Raw genomic sequence first — 18895 nt, 5'->3', positions numbered from 1 at the left:
AGCATGTATACTACATGGCTACGGGATGGCTCCACGTACTTATATCCGACATGGTGGATCTACTCCATAACTATTTTCTTTAAGATAAACATAAACATTGCTAATCAACAAGTCTTAAAGAACTTCTTTATTATTTCCTATATTTTAGAGGGTCGCAAAATTTGCCATAAGCTAGGTAAAATTTTGGACAAACTGCATCAAAGCCCTCTTATCACTTATGGGACCTAATACGTGCAATTCAGTCCCTTATGCTTCGTTTGGATGTTTGAATTGGGAAGCTAGACATTGTATTGGGCTGAATGTTCAAGACCCATAGCAAAAGTTAATATTTCTGTTTGGATGTGTTAGATATTGGAAACCCATACTAGGTATTGAAGTTGAATGTTAAATGTTGTTTGGATGGTAAAATGATTAATTGTATTTCTACGAGACTTTGATCATGTACATTTATGTACATGAGTTCAGAACAAGATGAGAACAACACTAGCTTATTAGTCCCTGCCAACGTTGTACATGAGTTCAGAACAAAACATACTAAAGAGTCTGGAGGGTTAATGCACGTACCATCCACCCTTACCACTCTCTGTTGACTCCGTTTTGCCAAACGGAACATCATTTGTGAAGGGATGACGGGCATATTCACTACAAATCTCCCTAGAATCGTGAAACCGGGGAAGACCTAGCCACCAAGTACACCATCCACATACACATTGAGGGCAGAGCCCTACCGATCCGCCACCTCCATAGCCGCATCCACGCAACTCTACACCATCCCCACCACACACAAGGAGAAGGGTCTTGGATCTTGAAGGCCTCCACATCGATCTCCATCTTCATCATCATCAACATCATCTCCATCACCGATCCCCTAGTTTACTTTGTTGTATTTCCAAATCATATTGTGGATTTGCACTTGTATACATTCATACCTCCATATCCCATTCATATCATTGTGATGATGTTGATTGCCTTCATATGGGAGTATTTCTTATGTTATTGGGGAGAGATGGAGAAACCCTAGCAATATTATGATGTGAAATAAAGATGATTTATAATTTCAGTTCATGAACATGTATTAGTTTTGTCCCTAGATATTATGTGAAGTGCACCATGTAATATTTATCTGCGGGGCTAGAGAGGAAACTACCGTTGGTCTTATGGTAGTACGTACGGTGCTACGTGACATAACGTGCCGGCGTGCTATTCATGTGGGTAATGGGTATTAGAAGGGGTTCACTAAGCTGTGAGGGGTCGGATTGGCTTGCTTACGATCATTGTAGTGGTTATTCGGGATGAAATCTCAGATGGCTTGTGTGTGATCATCTTATTATGTAGCTCTTCCCATACATGCACGTGAAGGACGATATAGATTCATTCTAATCATAAATAGTACCAATGCTAGTGGTAGATCCTACGCTCCCCGAGAACACCTTAGTCATATTGTCACTCCCACAACACACTCGTTGCTCTTGTTTACTTTAGCTTATTACTTTGTTCTTGTTTACTTTTGCTCTCAAAGACCACACTTTTTATATAACGTTACTTGGAATTAGAGATAAATACAAGTACTCTCTAGTGAATAGTAATGAAGGGCATAAAGACCTCTACCAATATCTCTTTGTGGTCCGATACTCATACTTAACTAGCTACATACGAACTGTGGACTTGCAGTTATCATGGGCCACCAGTTGGGCTGAACCGGATACACTAGCAATGGGTACCCGATGGGTTATACCCACGCCACCCGCTCCTGTGCTCTGTGGTGGGTAACGACAAGGAACAACGTTAGGAGGGAGACGGTGGTGTTCCGCATCACCAGAGGAGGAGGAGCCGCCGCCGGTACCAATTTTTCCCGTGTGAGGGTTTGGTCGGGCGAAAGATACAGTGGATAAGATGAGCGAGGCGAATACCCTCTTTAGTTAGACATTCGGGACGAGGCCACGCAGGCAAAAAAGTTTGGACTGAATATTCGGCCTAAATGCACATGTCGAATACCTAGACCATCCAAAAGCCCTCAATTCTTATTTACGCAAGCATTGAAAACAACGAGACACAAGTTGCAACTATAAGATCAAGAACATTACACATATAGGCATTTATAAAATAACTTCCCCAAGATTAGGACTTTGCAAGAATTAAGCTCGAGAAAATTGTAAAACGAAAATAAAAAAAAATACAATTTTAAGCGAGAGTGTGAGAAGTGAGCGGCATTCTCTTACCATTGAGGCACATATTACCTGTCCTATAATGGACATGGACCTTTCCTTCAACGATTTTTTCTTGATGTGGTTCAATGAGTGCATTCCGACAGAACCTGCTATATATGAAACCGAAGAGAAAATAAAATATTTTGATGCTTTTGAAGTTTTCCAGTTTTGTTGAAGCACTAATTAGCTCACACTTGATGAAAACATAAGTCTCAATGTGACGCTTAAGACGAAGGATTTCGTAGGATCAACAAGTTGTTAGAGGAATTGGAGGGAGCACAATGATTGCACTACCCCTACGCGCTACATCCACTTCTCCGCGTGCACATCTCTAATGGTAAACCGGACCTAATACATAATCATATATCCCGGTGATGCACCGGAGAGAAATTTATTTTTATGCAAGTGTTGCACTTGGTGTATTCCAATAACGGCGACGTCATTGGATATTGTTTTTCTCTTTGAGGTGTCGTTCTGGAACGGCAACACCTCCATCGCACCAACTCCTTCAGATATCTAGGTAAAAACCTAGCTAGCCTTGGCTGAAGCGCGTGATGTCGGTGTTGTCTTTGTCGCTCCCTCCTTGGGGGGGGGGGGGTCGTGCCTTTGGAGGCCCAGTCCCTCGTCTAGTTCTCGGGTTTGTGCTGTCCTGGTGGTTTACATCGGCGGGGTGGTGGATATCGAGGTGGCAGCCTCAAAGTTCACCGCCCCCGCCGACTAGACAAACCGTCGTCGAATGCTAGAGCAGCGGCCCAGGACTACGGTGATGTGGTGGCTTTGTGAGGCGGAGTTGCAGCTCAGCACGATATGGGTGACGATCTTGTGCTACATGGGTGGAGGAGTTTTGTCAGCCAGGGGAATGCAACCCTACCGTACCCGATACAAATCCTCATTAAGCAAACACGCACTACTAACATCACACGGACACATAGTCCAGACCGGACTAGTACTCCTAATCGACTATAACTCGTGTACACGTCCAGCATGCATGCAATCCACGCACACCATGCATGTAAATTAACGCTATCTAAACTCAAACACTAAATCGAGGTAACAACCATATGCTCTACTGAATCCGATAGCAAGATGGTCACGCAACCTGTCGAAACAGTTTTCCAACTTGAATCCGAATCGAGTCCTGGGCTTCAATTCTGTGTCGATCGCCACTGTATAAATGCAGCGGATCCAGACCTAAATGTGCATACAGCTTTGGGCAGCCATCCTCCTCCACTCCATCTCCATCGATCGCGCTTTCCCAGAAACCAAGCCGTCGATCGAGCGCCATGGCCGCCCGCAAGCGACCTGCCGCCGTCCTTGACGCCGGCCACGCGACCACCATTCAAGGATCGGCGAGCTGCAGCAAGAGGAGCTGCACCAGCATCGGCAGCACGGACGAGTACGACGAGATTACACGCATCGGCGAGGGCGGCTTCGCCGTCGTGTACAAGGCGCGCCACTGCGTCACCGGCAAGACCGTGGCTGTCAAGTGCCTGTCCTTGCCGGACGACACCGAGGAGTCACCCGACGACGCCGAGGCCGAGGCCGAGCTCCTGCGTGAGGCCCGATTCCTCGAGACCTGCAGCGGGAACCCTTACGTCGTCGGCTTCGAGGGCCTCGTGCGCGACCCGACCAACGGAGACCTCTTCCTCGCCATGGAGTACGTCGCCGCGCCGAGCCTCCATACCTTCCTGTGGGGCAGGCGCCACGGCCCTCCTCTGCCAGAAACCGAGGTGCGCTCCTTCATGTGGAAGCTACTGTCCGGAGCCAAGATGATGCACGACCGCCGCGTCGTCCACCGCGACATCAAGCCGGCCAACATCCTCGTCGGCCAAGGCGGGGAACTCGTCAAGATCTGCGACTTGGGGCTGGCGATTTCCAAGTCTGAGCTTCCGCCCTACACCCAGGCCGGCACCGCGTGGTACATCGCCCCCGAGATGCTCCTAGGGAAGCCGGACTACGACGCGCGGGTGGACACATGGTCGCTCGGGTGCGTCATGGCCGAGATGCTCACCGGCAAGTCGCTGTTCCTCTGCGAGGATGACGATGAAGATGACGAGGAGATCGACGAAGAGATCAAGGACGAGATACTTCAGCTCCGGAGTATCTTCCGCGTGCTCGGGATGCCGGACAAGAGGACGTGGCCGGGGCTCAGATCTCTGCCGCTCAGCGCCAAGGTGCTGGAACTGCTACCGGCGGAGCACAAGCGCAACAGGCTGCGAGACATCTTCCCGGAAGAGAAGCTGTCCAAGGAAGGATTCGAGGTGTTGCAAGGGCTTCTCACGTGCAACCCCAACAAGCGGCTCACGGCGGCCAAGGCGCTCAAACTCCCATGGTTCATTGCTCCTCGCCCCGTCGTCGCTGCAGAGATCGACGCTTCCGTCGCCTCACCGACAAAGAAGACGCCGCGCATCAAGTTCATCCCGCCGGTGGTACCAGAGAAGATTACCTTCACAATTCCATTGGCGATGTGGAACGCACAACGAGTGTAAAACTGTCCAATTGTAATTTTGCTTTGGATGATTCATCCTTGTAAAGAAACGATGTAACTGTTTCATGCAGAGCTTGGATGATCGATCCATGTAAATCCTCGATAGACTTGTAAAGATCGTGATGTAACTGTTGCATATATGCAGAATTTAATTGCAGTGCAAGAGCAAGTGAGCAACTGTTCTTCTTTTCAGATACTACCTCCATCCCAAGGCTTAAGGCCTATATTTTTTTTAGAAAGTCAAACTATGTTAAGTTTAACTAAGTTTTTATAAAAAATCATTAACATGAAAAGTACAAAATCAATACCATTAGATAAATAATGAAATATATTTTTATATGGTACCTACAAAATATCATATTTGTTCATAAATTCTTCTAATAATTTGGTCAAACGTTACTTCGTTTGACTTTCTGAAAAAAATATAGGCCTTAAGCCTTGTGATGGAGGTAGTATGTGATTGTTCTGTTTAGTAGGGAGAAATTACTAGATCCTTAACGTTGTACTGAAGTTCAAGTATATATCCGAAATTCTGCATCTTTGTATTCTGCTGCACTTATGCATGCCCAGGTCAACTGGTTGCCCAGATACAGACTTGAATCAGCATGAATTACATGTATCCGTTAACACAATTTTGTTACCACACCACTGGCAAAACAGATGGAAGTGCAGCCACATAATTCTAAAGATGTTACCCTTGGAGAAAGAAGACGCCGCGCATCAAGTTCAACCCGCCGGCGGTACCAGAGAGGATTACCTTCAAGATTCCATCGGCGATGTGGAACGCACAACGAGTGTAAAACTGTTCAATTGTAATTTTGCTTTGGATGATTCATCCATGTAAAGAAATGATGTAACTGTTTCATGCAGAGCTTGGACGACCGATCCATGTAAACCCTCTATCGAATTGTAAAGAAAGCGATGTAACTGTTGTATGCATAATTGAATTGCAGAGCAACTGTTATGTGGCTGCTAGGGTTTGGGAGGGTGAGAGAGGGCTGCGAGGGTGCAAGAAGGCCGGCCGGGGGCCTTGCCCACGGCCGGTGGCAAGAGGGAAGGGATTTCCTTCTTAATTCTTGCTTGATTAGATTGATACATCTCCTCTCCATATATAGAGAGAGGTTTACTTGACTCCCAAGCAAGGCTTACTTGACCCCTAATCAAACCATAAGACTAACGGGCCCAGGCCCATGACGTACTCTAACACTACACCCCACCTGGACATGCAGCTCGTCCTCGAGCTGCAACCTAAACAAACCATGACTCGACGCAACACAACCCTAATACCTAAAAACGAGCCTTTTACATCTCGGCTTGTTTTATTACTCTCAACCTGAAATAGACTGGGACGCTTTATTGTTGACCCCTGAACATAAAGTGGACACCATCCGCCCGTCGGACGTGCACCTGTACAACCACCTGGATCCCATGGAAACCAGCGGGATAAAAGGAGCCCGCGCGGCGGCTGGCGGCGGAATGCAGTGGTGCTACGCGGTGCGCTCCTATCGGTGACACCATGCCTTCTCCCCGCCGGATGACTGTCGATGGCGCAGACTTTGAGGTCGCTGCCCGCGGGAAAAACAGCATGTTCGCCACCCGTGGGGGAAACCGCACGCCCAAGATCCCCAACGCAGCGGACGAGATCGAGGTCCCTTGCGCAACGAAGCGCAACTTGGAGGAGCTGCAGCTGCAGATCACGCATCTCCCGCACACGCCGACGCACTAGGAGGCCGCGCGCAGCAGCCTGCAGCCTCACCGCCGCCGACACGTGGCGGATAGCGATCCAAGTCGGAAGCGGTGACGGCGACGGAGGGAAACGGACATGGTGGAAGGGCATCCCGGGTGGTGTCGATGTAGAGCCCGGGGCCAAGGTCGCTCCCACACCGCCGAAAGGCAGGGACGGCGTCGGTGGCGGCAGCGCCCGCTGCTGCGGTGTTGGTGGCGACGGCGGCTGCCGCCGTCGTTGCGCCTGCCCACCGAACGGCAGGGATAGCGGCGGTGAGGACAGCACCGGCAGCGGCGGCGGCGGCGGCCGCCGTTGCCGCCGCAGCGTCCCGATGGGGAAGAAGGCGGCCGGCTGCTGGAGAAGAGGGACCCCCGGCGCCGAGGAGATGGTGGACAGCGGCAGCGGGGACTGCAGCAGCCCGGCGTCGGGTGGCGGTGACGACAGCAACAACGTCGGCTGCAGCAGCCCGGCGATCGCGACGGAGGCCGCCTGGTGCGTCGGCTGCCACGGCAGCAGCGCCGCCGCCGGCGGAGGCCCGTAGGGGCCAGCCAAGTAGAGGTGGATCTCGTGGACCGCGGTGGCGAGATCGCGGAGGGCTGCGGTGATCTCCGCCGGGGAGAGAACGGCGGGGACATCGGATTGCAGCGGCGGTGGGTGCGAAGAACTCGGTGGAGGGCTGGACATGATCGAACCCGGGAAAACTGATACCAAGTGTTATGTGGCTGCTAGGGTTTGGGAGGGTGAGAGAGGGCTGCGAGGGTGCAAGAAGGCCGGCCGGGGGCCTTGCCCACGGCCGGTGGCAAGAGGGAAGGGATTTCCTTCTTAATTCTTGCTTGATTAGATTGATACATCTCCTCTCCATATATAGAGAGAGGTTTACTTGACTCCCAAGCAAGGCTTACTTGACCCTTAATCAAACCATAAGACTAACGGGCCCAGGCCCATGACGTACTCTAACAGCAACTGTCATCTTTTCAAATTATGTTATTGTTCTGTTTAGTTGGGAGAAATTAATAGATCCATTCTGTTTCATAGGCCCTAAACATTGTACTGCAGTTCAAGTGTATATCCCAAATTCTGCATCTTGCATTCTGCTGCACTTTTGCATGCCCAGGTCCAACTGGTTGCCCAGATACAGAGTTGGATCAGCATGAATTACAGATACATGTATCAGTCAACACAATTTCGTTACCACTGGCAAAACAAATGGAAGTGCAGCCACATTATTCTAAAGCTGTTACCCTTGGAGAAGGTAACACAAGGGGACAGGTATCTATGTGATCTGAGAACAAACTCAAAACTGCACATTTACAACTCTGCTAACATCTACAGCTGGCCTATACAACACACAACCAGTGCGTGTCAAATGTCTATAAATCCGTATCTATCAAACGTACCAAACGTATTAGCAACTTCAATTTTTCAAGAATCTGTCCACCCCTCAGGGAGCCGCCACCGTCGGTGCCAGTAAATCGACACCCGGGACCAGAGAGGGAACATAAAGCTGTAGTCAGCAGCCTCATCAGGCAGCCCACCTACTGTCAGTGGCAGCCACACGTATCGCGAGTCTCTCAGCTCGGAAGGGTTCCACCGGTCAGCCATGAAGATGAATGAGCCTCTTAGGCCTGGGAGTGGCAACACGAATGTGCTCTGGGAGAAGAAGGTCGTCGATCGGAATATGTCGTTCCCTCCAACACAAGGATTCCCCAGTGTCTCCCAGGGTCCCATGACTGATGTGGCAGCATGAGCCAGCGCGGTGTTCGGCGCCCAGCCTGTGCAGCCTGAGGTTATCATGTAGTAGGTGCCGTCGAACTTGAAGAGCGCGGGAGCTTCTCGATGCTGCCCGATGAGAAAGCTCCGCATGTCACTGGTCACATCAAGGTAGTCATCGGTGAGCTGACCGATGTGGAGTTCACTGTTGTCCTCTGAAGAGTATATCAGGTAGGCCTTCCCATTGTCATCCTTGAATATGGTCATGTCTCTGCTCTCACAGTTATGTGGCCGCTTGCTGTAGAGGTACGAGAACGGGCCTGTGGGAGAGTCACTGACTGCTACACCAACTGACGCTTTGGTGTAGTTAGTGTCATCTATGTGCATCCACATCACATATTTGGCAGTCCGGTCATTGTAGATCACCTTTGGCCTCTCCAGGACATTGGATTTGTGGAGGTCATGTGTCACATTCTTTTCCTCGCCACGGAGCACTACTCCTTCATTTTTCCATGCCCACAGGTCCTTTGATGAATAGCAACTCACTCCCACAATGTCAACCTGAAAAAAGAAGTCTGTATCGGTTAGAATAACAATATGGACATATCAAGAATTCTACAGAAGAAACTGGAATACATAACTAATGATGTATGTCAGAAATTATGTATAACAATATGGGCATACCAAGATGGCAGCAGATGGCATGACAAATTAACTTGCGGAATATAAATAACTTATGTATGTCGCAAGTAGTATACACATGTATGCCCACATAACAGACAGATAAAACCCTGCCCATGGAACCTTAATGATCTGAAAAACCATGTTAGAAACAGGCCTTCTCCATTTTCCAAATCTAGTGCTATATTTTCTATCAACCCAATTAGCTGATAATGTTACTAGATGCTACAGCACTATTGCAGTAACCTCGGGTCAACAAAATGAAAGAAGGTAGTCTTTCTGGACACTAGTCTCTCTGCAGATTCAATCTCCTAACTTAGTGAGAAATCTACCCTGACTTTTGCGTCTTGTATCAATATGGCACAACATTCTTGGAGCAGGAGTGGTATATCCCTCACTTTTCATTTGGTTTTACCTAATAGAGGCTTCCACCTAAATTTGCTAATACAGAACTGAAATGACTGGGCATAGCATGATTATAAAAGTACTCAAACAATGTAGAAAAGAACATATAATATATTTTGGGGAAGAGAATAGCTCTATCCTGTCAAGTTCAAACAACAACCCCATGACAAATTTTTGGGAACTCTTGTCTATTTTTCACCTCTAGAATCCACATATTAACTACATTCCTAGTAACTTGCCTTCACACAACCCAGACAATTTCCACACCTTCCCAACAGAACATTACTTCCAACATGTCCCCTAGCAACTGTGCCTCACCGACAAAATCTAAAGGGCCAGGAAATTAGATGTAGCATTAACACACACTACTCCACAGGTACTGCAAGCATATGTATTTAGAGGAAATATGCTTATTGTTGTCTGTCAATAGTGCTGTCCATCTACTGACATTATTCTGTAATCGTGTATACACAAATACAGATTTTAATCATTTGAGAATAGTGTTTCCCATCGGTTCGTATGATTTCGATAATCGTGCACTAAGACAGATACTAGCATTTTGACACACTTTCTTCTTACAAATTTGACTACACTGTTGTTAAGCCCACTCACACTTGTCAGGCTCATGCGCATGGCTTGGTAAAGAGGCTGATCAACTCTGTTTCTGTACATATTGTCTGAATCATTAAAGAAGAATGAAGCTAATAAATCTACATCCTATGACTGACTCTGAATTTAGCAACTAGTACATTTTGACTGCAGAACATAATGCATGTTTCCTACCCCACCAAATGCCACTGAAGCTCTTCAACACAGAAATGATGACAAAAACTGAAAGCAGCAGAAAAGAGTTAACTTACTCGATCAGCTCCCTTGGTGTGAGCTCTGTACGTCTTGCCATCCTTATTCTCTCCATACCAGAAGTAGGTCTCCCTCCTCTCATCATACAGCACGCCTCCTCCATGCGCCTGTATGGGTTTGCCGTCGGTGTCGAGCCACACCCTCCCAGGGAAGTAGTAGTACATGCTGTCGTTCCCACCATGGACCGGATCCATGGCCGTCCTCCGTTCGGGGAAGAACATGTCGTGCACCGCAGAGGACTCGTCCAAGAACTCATCCACCACGGAGAGCGGCTTGCTGTGCTCCCCCTTGCGCCGCACCGCCCGGGGGTTCCTCCGGCTCCGGGCGGGCGTCACCTGGAACGTCTCCTCCTCCACCCACTCCAGCTCCCTGACGATGGAGCGGTGGATCTCGAGCACCCTGCTGCTGCTCTGCTCCTCCTTGTGGGTGACGAGGAGGTGGAAGTTGAGAAGGATCACCAGCGCCGCCAGACTCCACACCACCACGGCCAGGGTGCGCTGGCTCGCCGCGTAGCAGCGCATAGCTAGCGATTTGGGGTGCCTGCTCCTCGCGGCCATGGGCGTGCTGCTGCCACTTATCTGCTCCGATTGACCTGCGCTGCAGCAGATACCATGTCATCGGACTGTATAAAAGGTAGTAGTGGAATTTTCCGGAAACGAGCAGACTCTATGCCAAATCAAGAAAGCCCAGCAAATACGGCGTCAAAATTGGAAATTCACCAGAAAAGAGCAAGGTTTGCCCGGCGTTTCGCTGGCCCCAGATTTCATCCCAAATAAGCGCAGCAAGCCAAACCGGGAAACTGTACGACTAAGAAGAATCCATCTGAATTCGCGCCAAAGTAGCACACAACTGCCCAGCAACCTACTTGCTCGCCGCAGAAAACAAAATGAAACAGGAAAAAGGAACTGGAAAATTGACGAGGATTCAGCTAGCTGACCATGGCAGGTTGATCCAGAGAGGTAAAGAAGACGAGCTGAAAGCTAAGCTAAACTCAATCCAACCTGGTAAGTAGCACTACCAACCTACTAGCAGAGGAATAAGAATAATCCTATCTCCCCAACAACCGATTAAAGAAATGAGCGAAGCTCACTCACCATGGGCTAGCTGGTGCTCCTGTCCTGGGATCTCGTCAGATGGTTCCAGCTCGGGGCTGGAGGGAGGGCTGGCGCTGCGATTACCCAGGCTGTGATCTGTTTCCCGGGGAGATCATGGGGTGTTATTAGCTCGGGTTGAGCGGCTGGCAATGCGAGCTGATTGCGGCGAATCGCGGTGCTCACGGTCGCGGTCAGGGGCAGTGGAGGTGCGGTGCGGGGACGGACGGGCCGCTCTGGAAAGGTCGCCCGTCACGTAACGGTGGGTAGGGGTGGCCGATTGGAGGGGCGGCGGACACCTGTGCTGCAGTGCGGCGGGCGTGCCTGCGCGGTTGGTTCGGGAACGGATCGAGGATGGGAGACTGCGGCAGGTAGTCGCCGTGCTTGACGTGCCCAGATGCCATCTTCGGCTGGACCCTTAAACATTACCATTATCATTTTTTAAGGGGTGGGGTAAAGAATCGTGCTCCACCGAAGCCCATGGGTGGCCTAAAGGTATGTTTAGTTCCTAGCCATAATTTGCCACGCTAAAGTTTGGCAACTATAATTTATTTGGTATGTGTTTAGTTTTTGTCACACTTTACTTTGCACACTTTACTTATAGTTCATTTGTCATAGGCTCAACTTTTTTGCCAAGTTTTACCAAAGTTTAGTTTCAATATTTTAAGCCACACATACCTTGGCTCGACAAATTATGGTTAGAAATCAAGCATACCCTAAATCTGTCCGATTGGTTGCTCAGCATCTCTTTTGCGATGTGGCTAGTACGATTCCTTAGAACAACATCCTATTTAAGTTACCAATGGTTGCACATGTGGGGAAGCGCGAGAGATGCCCCAATAACACTTTCCACGTTCGTACACTCCAATGTCACCGCCACATCCTTTCTTTTTGTCTCATGTCCCATCAACCGCCGATTTGATCGTATCAATGGTGCGTCGCCGCATGCGTCATGTGCTGCCATGGCCCCTGTTTCTACCCGGCAGGCCGCAACTAGAGGCACATGATTAGCAAACTCGAAGCTGGCGGGCTCCACGACGCGGCTGCGATGATTAACCCGGTCGTGCTGCCGGTGTTAAATCGTCCCTCTCCATTCGTTGCCCGACCTACCGCGGGCACGAGAGAAGCCGCAGGGAGAGATCGACCCTCCAACCCCCCCCCCTCCCACACACACACACACCCACACACGCGCGCGGCTACACGTCGAGCAGAGCGGCCGCCCTGGTGGCAGAGTGATGACCCACAAGTATAGGAGATCGCAACAGTCTTTGAGGGAAGTAAAACCCAAATTTATTGATTCGACACAAGGGAGCCAAAGAATATTATAAGCTTTAACAGATGAGTTGTCAATTCACCTACACCTGGAAATAGACTTGCTCGCAACAGTTTATCAGTAGTAATAGTTTTATAGCAGTGGTAGTAGTAAAGTAACAACAGTAATGAAATAAAAACAGCAGTAGCAATGATTGCAGTAGACAACATGATTAAAATACTGTAGGCATAGTGATGGATGAATGGGAGTTGCATGAATAAGATAGTTCATATAATAAGCAAGACATGAGCATTGTAAGTAATAATGATAAAATCATCCTAGTATAAAATAACCATAGGCGCGTGTTCCTATTTAGTTGTGTGTGCTCGCAATGAGAAACTTGCACGACATTTTTTGTCCTACCAGCCTGTTGCAGCGGGGCCTCAAGGGAAACTACTCGTAATTAAGGTATTCTTTTTAATATAGTACCGGAGCAAAGCATTAACACTCTGTGAATACACGTGATCCTCACAAAAAAGCCATCCCCTCCGGTTATCCCAATTATTGCCACTTTGGGGTCTCGGGTTCCAGACAACGATATGTGTATACAACTTGCAGATATGATTAAAAAAACAATAATTATCCTCATGAATCAATAATATGTTCAGATCTGAGATCATGGCACTTCGACCCAGAGTGACAAGCATTAAGCATAACAAGTTGCAACAATATCAAAAATACTAACAACGAATACTATGCACTATGCCCATAACAATCCTATAGCTATTACATGAACAATCTCATCCAATCCCAACCATCCCTTATAGCCTACAGCGGGGAATTACTCTCACATGAATGGGGGAATCATGGATGGTTGATGGAGAGGCGTCGGTGATGGCGATGGCGATGATCTTTTCCAATTCCCCGTCTCGGCAGGGTGCTAGAACGGAGTTTCCGGTTCCCGGATTGGGGTTTCTGGTGGCGGCGGAGTAGCGGAACTCTTTCTGGGAAAAACGTCGAACTCCCCTCTGTTTTTAGGGTCGAAGGCTTAATATAGTCAGGAGAAGAGGCCGAGGGGGTGGCCGAGGCGGCCAGACCAACCCTAGGCGCTGCCAAGCCTGGCCTGCGCTTAGGGCAGGTGTGGGCCCCTCGTGGCCCCCCTCCGTCTCGTCTTCTGGCTCCGTGAGTCTTCGGGTGAAATATGAACGTGCGATATTTTTCGGGAATTTTCCTGAAAGTTGGATTTTTGCACAAAAATGAGACACCAGAGCAATTCTGCTGAAAATAGCGTTAGTCCGTGTTAGTTGCATTCAAAACACACAATTAAGAGGGCAAACAACAGCAAAAGTGTTCGGAAAATTAGATACGTTAAGAGAAGGTCCCGTTGAGATTTGACCCTTCGTGGCACACTCTTCCTCAAGCAGGAGCCCGCTCATTGATTCTACTACTCCAACAGCTTCCGCACCTGAGTCAGGAGCATCGGCAACACCTGCAGCAACGGCAGCACATCCTGCAACGGGGACATTGTCCCTTTGTCCTATGGTAAGTAAAGATTTTCCATTTTACATTTGGGTTAGTTTATTTAGATCCGTCATTCTTTTGCAAGATTCGTTTTTACATGTAGTCCTGGGAGTGTTACATGTAGTCATCATAGTGTTAGATATAATGTTGCCACTGTTATGGGAAGAATAGTGGTGACCACGCCATGGCGTGGTGAACACTGTGTGGCAATGTCTTTGCAGTTATTACCACGCTGTGGCACGGTCACCACCGTGATAGCATTGACAAGAAAGTCCTTGGCAACGTAGCCATCACCATGATCATGAAAATGTTACCAGCATGCTTGCATTGACAAGCTTGTCAATGCAAATGCAATGATCACTACATTTTTCAATGGCATTAATTGGCACTTACCATCTTCATTGTCACGTTGTGGAACTGGAACTTTCTGCATAACTACATCAAGCATGTGCCAGAGATGGTTGATTTCAGCTCGGGCCTGATATACCAGACCTGATGGATGTAGTGGACATACTAGAGCTGCCGAGGAAACACAAGGGGAGGCATGCAGAACTAGGACATCATGCCCTTGACAATGCGTCATGCTTCTACGTTCAGCTGAGAGCCACAGACCTCAAGTCGTGTGGCGTGCCGTTAGAAATGGAGTCAGTGCTAGCAAAGAAGGTGTGAATCAAACCATAGATAGTGAAGACGTCTATCGGCATGAGAGAGCCGGTGTAGATGCAGTTGTACGTTGGCAGGATAGTCTTCTTCAAGGGGTGGAAGGCTTTCACTAAAAGGAGCAAGATGGTCATCGGAGACACCCTGGTGTTTACAATTTCAAGAACGGAGGCTTCAAAGGCGGCTTCAAAATTCAAATGCATAGGTTTGACACCTTTGTGGAGGTGGTTTGGTACTGTAACAAGCATGCCAGGTGATCGGCATCATGCTACTTTATCTTCCTTTCGGTGATGTTCATATCATGTAGTGATAATTTAGTGTATTGATGCTGCCATGTGGAGGCCTAGAAACATCAATTTTGTGCCAGGGGTGTGTACCCCTAGTATAATTATTAGCCAGGTAATGTGTGATGCACATGATACTTACTTTTTTAGACAATAGGTCGCGGGCCCTGCTTTTCGTTAAAAGCTGGAAATAGGAAATACAACGTTTTTTTTTCAAAAGCAAGCACACAAGCAACACGCTACACCATCAGCCAGGCTCCCCTATGTTTAAAGACAAGCTATCAGCAAACACAAGTACTCCCCTAGGAACATATCACCCACGCAGGGGGAAGCAAGTAAAGATAGAATGTTACGAGGCAAAAGAGCCAACAAACAGAATTAAGCAGCCCAGAACTCCCCAGGCTTCAGATTTGATGTATTTTTTCCACCAACATCAACTCACAAAGCCTCCATGACAAGGAAGACGCAAGGGCAGGTATCATCTTCGTCTTCTGAATCGTCAAATCTTCCGTTTGCACTCTTCAATGACCCAGTCGATGACCACCTAGAGTCTTCGGGTGAAATATGAACGTGCGATATTTTTCGGGAATTTTCCTGAAAGTTTGATTTCTGCACAAAAATGAGACACCAGAGCAATTCTGCTAAAAATAGCGTTAGTCCGTGTTAGTTGCATTCAAAACACACAATTAAGAGGGCAAACAACAGCAAAAGTGTTCGGGAAATTAGATACGTTAAAAGAAGGTCCCGTTGAGCTTTGACCCTTCGTGGCACACTCTTCCTCAAGCAGGAGCCCGCTCATTGATTCTACTACTCCAACAGCTTCCGCACCTGAGTCAGGAGCATCGGCAACACCTGCAGCAACGGCGGCACATCCTGCAACGGGGACATTGTCCCTTTGTCCTATGGTAAGTAAATATTTTTCCATTTTACATTTGGGTTAGTTTATTTAGATCCGTCATTCTTTTGCAAGATTCGTTTTTACATGTAGTCCTGGGAGTGTTACATGTAGTCATCATAGTGTTAGATATAATGTTGCCACTGTTATGGGAAGAATAGTGGTGACCACGCCATGGCGTGGTGAACACCGTGTGGCAATGTCTTTGCAGTTATTACCACGCTGTGGCACGGTCACCACCGTGATAGCATTGACAAGAAAGTCCTTGGCAACGTAGCCATCACCATGATCATGAAAATGTTACCAGCATGCTTGCATTGACAAGCTTGTCAATGCAAATGCAATGATCACTACATTTTTCAATGGCATTAATTGGCACTTACCATCTTCATTGTCACGTTGTGGAACTGGAACTTTCTGCATAACTACATCAAGCATGTGCCAGAGATGGTTGATTTCAGCTCGGGCCTGATATACCAGACCTGATGGATGTAGTGGACATACTAGAGCTGTCGAGGAAACACAAGGGGAGGCATGCAGAACTAGGACATCATGCCCTTGACAATGCGTCATGCTTCTACATTCAGCTGAGAGCCACAGACCTCAAGTCGTGTGGCGTGCCGTTAGAAATGGAGTCAGTGCTAGCAAAGAAGGTGTGAATCAAACCATAGATAGTGAAGACGTCTATCGGCATGAGAGAGCCGGTGTAGATGCAGTTGTACGTTGGCAGGATAGTCTTCTTCAAGGGGTGGAAGGCTTTCACTAAAAGGAGCAAGATGGTCATCGGAGACACCAACGGAGGCTTCAAAGGCGGCTTCAAAATTCAAATGCATAGGTTTGACACCTTTGTGGAGGTGGTTTGGGACCGTAACAAGCATGCCAGGTGATCGGCATCATGCTACTTTATCTTCCTTTCGGTGATGTTCATATCATGTAGTGATAATTTAGTGTATTGATGCTGCCATGTGGAGGCCTAGAAACATCAATTTTGTGCCAGGGGTGTGTACCCCTAGTATAATTATTAGCCAGGTAATGTGTGATGCACATGATACTTACTTTTTTAGACAATAGGTCGCGGGCCCTGCTTTTCATTAAAAGCTGGAAACATGAAATACAACATTTTTTTTTCAAAAGCAAGCACACAAGCAACACGCTACACCATCAGCCAGGCTCCCCTATGTTTAAAGACAAGCTATCAGCAAACACAAGTACTCCCCTAGGAACATATCACCCACGCAGGGGGAAGCAAGTACAGATAGAATGTTACGAGGCAAAAGAGCCAACAAACAGAATTAAGCAGCCCAGAACTCCCCAGGCTTCAGATTTGATGTATTTTTTCCACCAACATCAACTCACAAAGCCTCCATGACAAGGAAGACGCAAGGGCAGGTATCATCTTCGTCTTCTGAATCGTCAAATCTTCCGTTTGCACTCTTCAATGACCCAGTCGATCACCACCTAGAGTCTCCCCCCCCCCTACAGAGGTCGCCAAGACTGAAGGAAAGAAAACATAACAAAGAAAATGTCAGTGAAATTCTTGATGAGGTTTCCTTCAAAAATCAGCTTACTGTGAGTCGTCCACAAGTACCACAAAACCGCCGAAGCTCCCACCCAAATAAAATCAAACATGGCAAAATTGTCCTGTTTAGACAAAACCATGAGATCAACCAAGGATTGAGGGCAGTCAGGCCAATGCACCACCTTCTTCAGAATATCCCACACAAAAACCTCCAAGGGACAAAGGAATAGTAAATGGTCAAGAGATTCATCCAGTCCGCAAAAGGCACATTTGCCAGTAGTGTTCCCATGCCTAAGTAGGATTTGCTCCCTGGTAGAAAGCCTATCATGAATCACTTTCCAAAGAAATTTTTTAATTTTAGCAGGAATTTTTAGTTTCCAAACTTTCTGAAGAGCAGGGTCCGAAACCCAGCCATCCATATGTACATAGATTTAGAGGTGTAATTACCATCCTTCTCCAAAGCCCACCTAACCATATCATATTGGTCGGATAAAAAGATAGGGTCAAGCAACCCCAGCATTTGCTCCCAAGAAGCCTTCTCATTACTCCCAAAGGCTCTTTGAAATTTCACATCCCATGAATGATTCATTGTAACGTAGTTGTCAGCTACAGAGGAATCTGGAAATTGGGTAGCCCATAACAAAGATTTGAATGCAATATGCATGGGCGCATTGCCAAGCCAAATATCATGCCAAAATCTGGTTCTTTTTCCATTTCCTACAATATGAATAGCTCCCCACGTAAACCATTTCCTCACACTCTACAAACCATCCCAAAACTGAGAACCTCTTGAATTATTCATCAAAATGGACTCCCCCTGTGTCAAATATTTTTGATTGATCATCTGAACCCCGAGAACATCTTGAGTTCCATTAAATAGTTTCCAAATCCATTTTAGTAACAGAGAAATGTTCATATATCTTGTGTTAATTATACCCAAGCCACCAAAATCCTTTGGTCAGCAAACATTTTCCCATTTCATCATGTGATACTTAAAATACTGAGAGCATCCTTCCCAATAAAATCTGCCGCTAACTTTATCCAGATCCATATGAACACCCTCACCTAAAAGATAGAACCCCATCCGAAACATGGGCATGTTAGCCAGACAAGCATTAGAAAGAGTAGACGAGCAACAGAGGACATCAATTTCCCTTGCCATGGATCCATTTTCTTAGTTGTCTTGTCAACCAAGGGAAGGAACTTATCAATATTCAATCTATACTCCCCAATTGGTATTCCTAGGTTCATTAGAGGAAGTTGACCCAAATTACAGTTGAAAAAGTTGGCCACTCTGGTTTGCTCCACCAGGTCACAACCCAAAACATAAACCTCACTTTTGTGATAGTTAATTTTCATACCAGACATACTTTCAAAGCAGTAAAGGATGAATTTTATATGAAGGATATTGGCATCAGTTTTTCCAGTAAAACCACAGTATCATCTGCATACTGAAGTAAATTCACTCCCCCGAGAACCAAACGAGGACAAAGTCCACTAATATGCCTAGCTCCCTTAGCAGATTCAACCATAACAGTTAGAGGCTCGACCACAAAGTCAAAAAGGAGGGGTGAAAGGGGATCACCCTATCTCAC

General features: G+C 47.5%; 2 protein-coding genes across 3 annotated transcripts; one reads left to right on the top strand and one right to left on the bottom strand.

Moving 5' to 3' along the window:
* The first annotated feature begins 3490 nt into the window (after positions 1-3490).
* Positions 3491-4696, top strand: LOC124698846 (putative cyclin-dependent kinase F-2). Its single transcript, XM_047231258.1, has one exon. The coding sequence runs from the start codon at positions 3491-3493 to the stop codon at positions 4694-4696; it is 1206 nt and encodes a 401-aa protein (XP_047087214.1).
* Positions 4697-7542: 2846 nt separating this feature from the next.
* LOC124701616 lies at positions 7543-11283 on the bottom strand. 2 transcript variants are annotated; one of them, XM_047233709.1, is made up of 3 exons: positions 11173-11283; positions 10078-10670; positions 7543-8692 (listed from the first exon to the last, which is right to left on the bottom strand). In XM_047233709.1, exons 2-3 carry the CDS (start codon positions 10633-10635, stop codon positions 7844-7846), a joined length of 1407 nt encoding a protein of 468 aa, XP_047089665.1. In that variant the 5' UTR covers positions 10636-10670; positions 11173-11283; the 3' UTR covers positions 7543-7843. The 2 variants fall into 2 exon arrangements, with proteins under 2 accessions (XP_047089665.1, XP_047089664.1); XM_047233708.1 differs by having other exon boundaries at positions 10078-10675; positions 11173-11240.
* Between the last annotated feature and the right edge of the window lie 7612 nt (positions 11284-18895).

This window comes from Lolium rigidum, chromosome 3, assembly GCF_022539505.1.
Source record: "Lolium rigidum isolate FL_2022 chromosome 3, APGP_CSIRO_Lrig_0.1, whole genome shotgun sequence".
Taxonomy (NCBI): Eukaryota; Viridiplantae; Streptophyta; class Magnoliopsida; order Poales; family Poaceae; genus Lolium; species Lolium rigidum.
The sequence above is the reverse complement of the archived record's forward strand: the minus strand, read 5'-3'. Positions and strand labels throughout refer to the sequence as shown.

Excerpts from the sequence above, each read along its gene's own strand:
- LOC124698846 (XM_047231258.1), top strand. The coding sequence starts at position 3,491 with ATGGCCGCCCGCAAGCGACCTGCCGCCGTCCTTGACGCCGGCCACGCG.
- LOC124701616 (XM_047233709.1), bottom strand. The coding sequence starts at position 10,635 with ATGGCCGCGAGGAGCAGGCACCCCAAATCGCTAGCTATGCGCTGCTAC. Across the intron at positions 8,693-10,077 it reads ACACCAAGGGAGCTGATCGA|GTTGACATTGTGGGAGTGAG; the intron begins GTAAGTTAACTC and ends TTCTTTTTTCAG.